General features: G+C 40.9%; 1 protein-coding gene across 2 annotated transcripts; it reads left to right on the top strand.

Moving 5' to 3' along the window:
* The first annotated feature begins 12 nt into the window (after positions 1-12).
* Positions 13-9698, top strand: LOC135489833 (probable ATP-dependent RNA helicase DDX56). 2 transcript variants are annotated; one of them, XM_064775392.1, is made up of 13 exons: positions 13-279; positions 4164-4406; positions 4717-4790; positions 5437-5607; positions 6460-6550; positions 6740-6804; positions 7061-7165; positions 7280-7462; positions 7768-7884; positions 8126-8300; positions 8548-8743; positions 9069-9190; positions 9576-9698. In XM_064775392.1, exons 1-13 carry the CDS (start codon positions 184-186, stop codon positions 9651-9653), a joined length of 1716 nt encoding a protein of 571 aa, XP_064631462.1. In that variant the 5' UTR covers positions 13-183; the 3' UTR covers positions 9654-9698. The 2 variants fall into 2 exon arrangements, with proteins under 2 accessions (XP_064631462.1, XP_064631463.1); XM_064775393.1 differs by lacking the exon at positions 13-279 and adding an exon at positions 1354-1440.
* Positions 9699-10092: the final 394 nt, after the last annotated feature.

Raw genomic sequence — 10092 nt, 5'->3', positions numbered from 1 at the left:
CATATGGGACCATACGACTACAAGCAAGGCATTGCATGCTTGTTTTATAAAATGTGCCTTTGAAAACTATCAGATTCTTGGTTTGTGGATGGCTGTACAGGTGGTATACTATAGTTTTCATCAAACCACACCCAAAACCTGGGGGCGACTGGGGGCGAAAATGTCAGGGAGCGAAACGACCGGATGATACCAAACAAAATAATGGCCGATTCGGAATCGATATTTCAGAAAAACGTGGTTCATTTTCATGAAATGGGACTCGATGATCGTCTTCTGAAGGTAAGGCCGTATTTTAAATAGTATCAATGTTTCAGGCGTCGATTTAAGTGTTGATCGTTACTCAGCACTGCTCGATTGTCACCGCTTTTTTAAACTGTAAAGTAGTATTTTACACACAGTGTACATCACTAGACACTACATGTACTACACTTATCCATACTGTAAACCCTCCTCTACCCCATCCGAAGTGCCTGGAAGTGCCCCTTGTCTAAACTAGGCTGCTGATGGCCAACTCAACCAATGGTTAGTCATGGATGTCTGTAAAACGATGTCCAGGACAATATTGTTACAACCTGAAGACAATGGAGACGATGTCACAACCATGATGGATGATGTAGGGAGTTCTCATCACCAAATTTCTATCTTTGGTCGGGTGTTGTAACCATATTTTGACATAGTTTTTAGACTTGACATTTCAATTGTGACCAGATTGACTTTTTGTTCAAGTGCTCAAATGGAAAAAGATTATATTTTGTCCAGGAAAAAAGCATAAGGGAGAACCCTGTATCCTTCTACCTCTAGTTAGCCAAGAGGTTCTAATCTAAAACTGAAACTAGGACAGAAAGCAAGCCATATATTCAGAAAGTAGCTGTAGTTCTTGTTCTGCAGTCATCCTCATTGACTTCTCCAGGTCTTAACTGGATATCGATCAGCTCCCAATGCCAATGATGTGATTCTGATTCTGATTCTGATTCTAAAACCAGTTCTAGTCTTGACACTTACTGCCGTTAAATATAGGTGTAACTTGAAAGGACTGCTAGTAAACAAGATTTAAAATTCCATGTGTTCCCTGAACCACAGTCCACTCTGGTAAGATAATTTTGTTCGACATTTTCGCTTTAAAAATATATATCCGTAATTTTCGTTTCCAGTGTGAGAGGATTTCTTGTCATAAAACTAAAAGTGTCTTCTGTGAGAACCACAATTACAGTGTATTATGTAGGCCTAGTGAATTCACCAAAAAGGCAAGTACCGGTAGGTTCCAGCAACCTCCAGTCTAATGAACTCTAGTCTACCATCACTTTACTCTCACAGATGGCAGCACTTAAGTTTCACTGCTTTGTACAGTGATTTTGGAACTCACTATATAATTATAGATCAGACACTGAGCTGATAGAATACAGATTTTGGTGAATTTGTTACATTATATGTACAACACTGGTGAGTTTACTGAATTTCTTCCGAAATTTCTGTCTTTCCAGACCACTTTATAACCTACTTTACTTTTGTTTCAGTAGGGTTCAGCTTTGTACCTTTTTGCACTGACAGTTACTTCCTTCTTTATGCATCAAAATATTAGTAAAAGGCCTAAATCACACCAAAAAGAAGTTTTCATATTTAAAAATGCATTGCTGAAAGTGATGAATCATGGATTTTTGAAGTGCTGACTCCTTCTGATTTCACATTCTATTGAAATCTTCGATTGTTGCGACATCTTTTCATTTCGATGAACATCATTTATTAGCATCCTGGTGTTTCAAATCATTTCTTGCAGGAATTCGATAGTGAGTCCTTCTTGTCCATCCTTCTCTGTGAATTGACTACAAATCTACATTTCAATATTCAGCTCTGACTTGTCTGATTACCTTGGCAGAAAAGAAAGGAGGCGATATCTGGCTCCAGAATCTCTAGAAAATGTTGTTGTAACAACATCTTAAAAAAGGCCTTCATTTCATTCTTTCTAGAACTGACTTGACACAGACACCTCGACACATCATGGCCGACAAAGATGCAGCAGTTACAGGTCAAGAGAGTGATAAGTCTAAAGAGCAAGGTGCAAAATACAACCGAGAGGCGCTAAAAAGGATCCTGACGTTCTCTCCACTGGAGCTGCTCGCTGGGTTACTTCTCTTCGCTTCGCGGTGGGAAACTGGAGACGTAAAGGTCGAAGAAACAGGAAGGAAATTCAGGAACAAAATTGAGGCACAGTTGGCGCTGGATTACTTGAAGAGCCGCAAGGAGTATAACTATGGTGTAGAGGTTCTGAAGGTTCCTGAAGAGACCAAAGAAAGAGTGTTTGAAGCGTTGGTTGATCTTGGTGCCGCAGTCCATTATACTAAAGTTGCGTCTCACCGCCGTGCTATCAAGCGCACTGCAGAAATTCTTGTGGATTGTAAGGCGATTCCGGAAATGCTACCGCAGTATCTGCGGCACGATATGAGTAAATATGGTCCGTTTGAAGTGATTGGATATTCAGTGATGTTTAGTTGTTCATCAGTGTTTCAGAAATTAGATGGAGTGGCCCTTGAGGAGTGGACTAAGTCTGTTCAGTCTCATTACCGCGATAACCCGCATCATCCAGAATTCTGGGGCAAGAACGACATGCCTGAGGATGCTCTGATCGAGAGTGTCGTTGATATGCTTGCGTGTCGGCTTGAGCGAGACTTCAAGTGGAACGAGGTGTCCGATTTCTGTACCGTTGATGCAAAATTCCAGACACGCTACACGAAAAGTGATCAGGAAAAGATTAGCGTGCTGCTTGATGATTATTACAAGAGAGCAGTAACTTTTCTGGGTAAATAAAACTGGAAGTGGAAGCTCATCGTGACACTGCGGTCGAAGTTAAAGTGGATCATAATGGTTGTTGGATTGATATTCACAAAATTTAATACATGTACGGTACTAATAAATGTATCTCGCTTATTCCTCTTCAACTGCAAATTGGTCGGCATGTTTAAAATCACATCACACATTTACATACATGTAAACATGTAACTTTTCAGTGACAGAATGAGTAAAGGAAGGCATTTTGTAAAATTGGTCCTTGAAAAATATCAGATAATTTTGTGTCCATGTGTAACTAATCGACGTTAACCACTACTGCCATACTGTAATCTCGTGTATAGTAATTTTGAGTCTAATCATAGGTAGATGTCATACATTGTAAATCGCAGCCGAAAAGCTTGCTCATCTTTAGGACAGGTGGAGCCATAGGGTTTAGAGTCGGACTACCGGTAGGGTGCACAGTAAAGAGTTATATAGTCTCTCATCTAAAATAGTGTTGTATATCGTCTATGTAAAATGTCTGCCAAATTTAATCTCCAGCTTCTCAAAATACTCAATGAGGAATTAAAAAGGCATTGGGCTGATTTGGCAAACACGAATTGTAATAAAGTTGCAAATAAATCATTATCATGATATGGAAATTAGTGGTTTACTTTGTGTTACTGATTGCAGGCTCTAAGTCTAACAGGAGTTTGTACCGATGGTCCGAAATGACCAATGACCTTACCAGGACTCAGTCAAGACCATCATTGAATATCCATGGGGTTATAAAGGATCCTACCCCTTTCCTGAACAGCACGTTTCCTCAGTTGTTATCCTGGTGATCTCCAGTTATGATCAAAACCAACGCACAGAAGACCATTGTGCTACATGTAGCATAGGTCAATAGGACATGTTGGAAAAGATGGATGTTCAGGTCCTGAAATGTCTTTCGATGGTAGATCAAAGTATCTTGGATGCAAGAGTCACAACCAAGGCATTATCACTTATCGTGTGTGATGGTTGATTCCATGATACCACAAGTGATACAAACTTTGTTGAGACCCTTCGTCTTCCCCGTTGTCGGTTTGCCATGAAAGACATCTAGAACCTCCAGACCACCCCCTTTCACAAGAAAAGTTGGCATGATCACACTCTGGTGTCCTCTCACTAGGATGATCGCAACCAACACTGGCTGACCCAAGAAAAGGTGGAGAGTTTGTAATCCGCCTGCCTCCAAACCAGTATGGCAAGATATCCCAGCTTAATCCCAAGTCCCTAGCACTAGCAGTGGTGGGGAAGGGTGTCTTGGCCAGGGCTGGAACTCCAGACCTACCCCTCCCCTTCCAGTCCCAATTCAAGTTCTCAAGATCACAATTTCTGTCCTCTCCCTAATATAGGCGATCTCCAGTCTCGGATGGTCCGAACCCACACTCATTCAAGAAAAGGCCATCCCACTAGCAATGGAGGGCAAGGATGTCCTAGCAAGGGCCCGGACTGGATCAGGGAAGACTGCAGCGTATGGTATCCCCTTAATACAGAAGATCCTCGAGGCTAAGAGGGTTGCAAGGGAACAGAGCACCAAAGCTTTGGTGATGACACCGACAAAGGAGTTATGTAATCAAGCATACAAGAACATCAAGGTATTCAGCAATGATGAAAGTGTTACACATTGGGTGATATGAATAAAGAGTAGTAAATGCTTTTATCTAAAACTCCATGTACATTTACACTTGGCCTTTCTGTACAAAATTGAAGTAAAAGCATTTGCTAGCCTTTATTCATATCACCCATTGTTTTGTAAGAAAATCAAAGTAAATACTATACATGTATAGCTTTCATCATTTGAATAGACCATCATTTTCCAATATGAAGTTTGGGCCAACTGCATTCTTGCTGTGAAAACATGTTCATGTGTATGATGTTGTATCTGAAACTTCGTTTCCTCTGTAGGAGTTGACAACAAATTGTTCAAGAGAAGTAAGGTGTGTGGACATATCAGGCCAATCTCCATTAGAGGCTCAGAGGTAAGATTTTTTCATAGAACTTGTGGTTTTCCGAGTAGATTGAGAGAAAACCAGACAAACATTTCATTCATTTCCTTGGAATGGAAAGGGACCATGACAACTGTAAAGAAGCATACCAGGTTAATACACTAACACTCCCAAGGAGCAGAGTTTATATATTATAGTACTCTTCATTATGCAGGGTATTTCAATCACCCTGGGGTGTTTTTTATCGGAAACCAGTGGCATTAAAATGTGTCCTTGTTTATCCTGATCAAACAAAGGTTGTAACCGTTGGATTGTTCTTCCTGTCTATACAGCAGGATACACTTGTGACACACTTGATCAAGACTAATTAGAGACGTCATAGTCATTGACATTTTGTAGCTTCTGCCGGCTGTGGTACTACATGAATGTAAATTAATCTGTAATCTAAGTAGGACTTGTAGAGTTTTTGGTTCATTAGGCCAGGCACGTTTTCATGATGCCTTTGTAAGTGCACCGATAGTATTGTTAAAACCGTCAAACTTCCTGGTTTCTGCAAAATCGTCTTGCTATGATTATCAATGCAGGAACTGTATCCAAGCCTTAAGCAAAAATTCTCATGCAGGGCCCAACGACCTTGTCTATGTTTTACCTAAATATCAAGTCATCTCATTAATTTCAGGCCCCTGCTGATGGAAAAGCCAGACATTGTGATAGGAACCCCAAGTCGAATCTTAGCACACATTGCAGCCAAAAATCTCCACTTAAAATCCTCGTTAGAACTTCTCGTGATTGATGAAGCTGATCTTGTCTTCTCATTCGGTTATGAACAAGATGTGAAGTCTATTCTGAGGTAAGGAAGGCATTGTCAGTTTCATTTCATTTGTTAAAAAGTCATAATTTATTAACGCCTACACTAATGTACAGCTCGTGGTTTTTTCTTCAAGTCACACTTATAAACATCATATTATAGTACAAGGTGTGACCACAGACTACAGACCACTAGTCACATCCCCAACTCATGTTTGTTGTCCTCCTGACTTGAATGCACTGCTACACGCTGTAGGTTCTCTAATTTGTTCATTTGGCCTGTACAGTATATAACATGCCGGTCTTTTCACCTTTCAATCTATTCTATGAAATGCTTTGAAACTCATCAGGCATGAAGGAGACACTCGCTCTTCTAGGTTGTTTCTGTACAAATGAATCCACCTCACAATCAATTATTACTATCAGTAGTATGGACAAATCAATACGTGGAAGTAAATTAGGTGATTCCCCATTTCTTGAACCAGTTTCAGTCCCATGTTTAGTTGTGGAACTACTCACGCCTGGTGTTTATAGTCTGTTTCGAAACTATGGCCTTATGCATTGAAATGATTGTAAAAGGCCTCAAAAGTGTGTCTGTAGGTGCCTGTTTTGTGTTTCAGTGAAATGAAAAGCTTTCAATGTCTATGCAGGCGTGGATCCAAGATGCAGTGGTGGGGGGGCAAGGTTTTATAGCACAAACTTCTAGACAGCATCAGTGTTGCCATCTAGGGTTTCTTGGCAGTACTAAAATCCAATTCTAAAACGAAGATATAAGTACATGTATGTTGCTACATGTTTGATCAGTTTTGGGGTGTTCATGTATCATATCTGCTGTCTTTTAAAACTCTTTCCATATAATCGTCTAACGAGTGTTTTCATTTTCAATACATTGCAGTCACCTTCCCAAAATCTATCAAGCATTTCTTATGTCAGCTACTCTCAGTGATGATGTCAAGTCCCTCAAGAAATTAGTCCTTCATAACCCCGTAAGTATAAACATACATGTATCACCTTCGTGTCTTGATAATCGGTAAATATTTCAGCATTGTCATTTGAAAGATCTTTCATACCATCCAGTCCATGATTAGAGTATGAAAACATGAGGTGTTACATGTATAAATATAAGTTCTTTCTAAGTCAGTTTGGTTGAACAAGCAACTCATTTCTCTTCCAAGGTGATCCTGAAGCTTGAAGAATCCCAGCTCCCAGAGACCAGTCAGTTGACACAGTACCACATTAAGTAAGCAACAGAATCTCCAGCGCAGTGAACAAACCTGCTACATCTTTTTTGAAACACCCTGCTTTTCTTAATTCAGACTTAATGTGCCGTGATTTTATAGCATTTGTGGCCAAGGTCATTCTGTTGCACCAAAAATCAGCCTTCTTGGCATTTGTAATTAACTTGATGTCTGCTTAATGGTGTGCATTCAGCTTAAATTGAGAGATCTGGTGAACTTTGAAGAATACATTTTTTGTGTGGTTTTCTTGTTTTTCAGATGTGAAGAAGAAGACAAGTTTGTCTTGATCTATGCATTATTCAAATTGAAGTTAATACGAGGCAAGTCCATCCTATTTGTCAAGAATGTGGACAGGTGCTATAGGTAAGTTGGTGCAGAATCAAAGGAGAAAGAGCATTGAAAAAGTAACAGAGTTTGCAGTTGATATGACTGAATATAGCACTCAGGCTACTGTGATTAACTTCATTACGTTTTCAGGTTAAAGTTGTTTCTGGAGCAGTTTGCCATCCCATCCTGCATCCTGAACTCTGAACTACCCATCAACTCCCGGTGCCATATAGTGAACCAGTTCAACGAGGGATTATACGACACAATCATATCCTCAGATGAGAACATTGTGCAGAACCCTGAGGTCAAAAAGGAGGATAAATACAAGAAAAAGTAAGCAAGAGATTGATTTTTATGGTGGATTGCTGTGGATTTGGTCTCTGATAGTGTTTCATGCAAGGTTTCGAAACGCTCTTCAGGCCCATTTCAAGTGACACAAGCTGGTCTATAATGCAATCTTTGACTAAAATACTACACAAAGCACATCAGTAACAACATGCACTGTGAGCGAATTGTCACGAAAGTTCTACAGAACTGGGACTCACCTACATGTACATCAGTGATGACTGTTACTTTCAATGAAATAGATTTTCAGCGATATCTCGCAATGACTCGTAATCTTGTATTGATCTTTTCAGGCGGAAACAAGACAAAGAGTTTGGAGTTTCTCGTGGTATAGACTTCCAGTTCGTCTCCAACGTCATCAACTTTGACTTCCCAGTTGATGTTGATTCTTACATTCATAGAGTTGGCAGGTACGTTCGCTGGGAAGCTCTCCATTCAGATTTCAGTTGCGGGGTTTTTCTTCCTTTTTACATCAGGACATCAGATAGAGCAGGAGGATTTAGGAGCTAGTTGTGGCCTGAGAAAAAATTAAAATGGATGCAGAGAAACTGATCTCCCTCACTCAACTGATGGTTGACCATCACATTTTGTACTCTGACCAAATAGGTCCCAAGATTCCAACCCATAGCTACAGTTTTGTTTCTATTTCAGAACTGCCCGTGGTGACAACAAGGGAACTGCACTGTCATTTGTGAGCATAAAGGAAATGCCCTTACTGCAGCAAGTGGAAGCAGCTCTATCAGATACCGCAACGGAGGGTGAAAATGTGTTCAAGCCGTATCAGTTTAAAATGGACGAGATTGATGGGTTCAGATACAGAGCAAGGGTGAGAATTCAACTTTTGAAAAAATTTAAGAAAAAAAAATTGATCAACTCTGGAAGTCCAGGGTTGGCAACCCCATTTGAACTGCCAGTGAGAAATTAGTCAATGCGTAAGTTATCAGTCCAAGGACAGATGATGAAGCATGAGTCAGAAAGTCACTGATGGTCAACTAGCCCATTACACCAAAACTTATGCTTCTTACCATGTGATTTAGCCAGGTCCTCTATGTCCCTGTCTTTTGTTTCTTCAGGATGCAATGAGAGCAGTCACCAAGATTGCAGTAAGGGAGGCCAGGTTGAAAGAAATCAAGTCCGAGATCCTAAACTCGCAGAAGCTCAAGTCGTACTTTGAGGACAACCCAAGGGACTTACAGCTACTGCGCCATGACAAGAGTCTCCACACAGCCAAGGTGCAGCAGCATATGAAGAATGTACCAGATTATCTAGGTAAGTAGACTCTGGTACCCATATGGACAATCAGGTATTGTTGTCCATTAAATCAGTTGGTACACGTACATGTAACACCCCTGTTTAGTGCCAAATTGGTCAGATGATTCTGTCTTCAGCATGCCCGTAGCTGGGGACTAATTGGTGAGAGTTGGGGAGTCGACACATGGGTGGGCTGCTCACTGCACCTTTGGGTTCCAACCCATTCCTAGGTCTAATATGAGAGTTTTCCTTCACCTAGACTGGTTGCCTGCCAAGGCTAAGGAGGCCAGCCCCCCCCCCCCAAACTGTGGTGTCTGATATTCATTGGTTTGTTCTTTTTCAGTGCCACCTACACTAAAGAGGTTGAGACATGGTCCTATAAGAGATCGTCAGGAAAGGTCAAACAAACCACGTCGGGGTGGTGGCGCACACAGAGGAAGGTCAAAGGGACAGATGAAATTCAGTGTAAGTTTATTCATACTTGACTGATCATTTCCCCACGGTGTAGTGCAGTTGGCACAACCTCCATATGGCATTGCACAGTTCTTGTACTACAGTCATACATGTACCTGTCACGTCATAGTCATAGCAGCTCCCTGTATGTCAGAGAGGTCATTCTTTTAGTTTGACCATCCCATACTGTGGTAAAAAAATGTCGCCAGAGGGCTTATAAAACTGATGGGTATAACAGCCTGGCCTGGCCTTTTATCAGGCATGGTCAGTCTGATGGTACAGCTCCTTGTCTTTATATTGTTGAAAGGTATGTTAGGTCTAAAACTGCTACATATACATGTACAGACTTCAGTCATAGATTGTATCATTGAAACAAAATTTCCTCTTTGATTTTCAGAAAACGAAAGCCGATCCATTGAAGAGTTTTGAATTTGCTGGTCTGAGAGGAGGAAAAAAGAAAAAGAAATCATCTTAATTTGTAGATTTTAGTTTGAGAATAAAGTGATTAATGATTATGTAATGAATGACTTCTTGAATCTGTATGAGAGACTTCGACCTTTTACCGCTATTTGATACTTGACATCCAGATCTAGATGTGACTGAGACTGTCACATCTTGTCCTAGATGAGACCCTGTGCCATGCCGTCCTACAGGTGGACTGTCACATCCACTCCCGAATAAAAGGCGCCAAACATTTGAAGAGTCACATCTAGCGTTACAAGAAATTCCCCCAGCCAATCCCAGAGGAAACTGTGGAGGGACACCATAGTAAAGACCAAGATGAGACAATACATCCCCTTTGCACAACCTGCCACATTCAGTCCTGGAGAGGTGCTCTGTCGCATCCATTCCCGATGAAAGACTCGCCTGGCCCTGCTAATTGTGTCCTTTTCACATCCAAATACAGTACCCAT

The sequence above is a fragment of the Lineus longissimus genome, chromosome 6 (assembly GCF_910592395.1).
Source record: "Lineus longissimus chromosome 6, tnLinLong1.2, whole genome shotgun sequence".
Lineage (NCBI taxonomy): Eukaryota > Metazoa > Nemertea > Pilidiophora > Heteronemertea > Lineidae > Lineus > Lineus longissimus.
The sequence above is the reverse complement of the archived record's forward strand: the minus strand, read 5'-3'. Positions and strand labels throughout refer to the sequence as shown.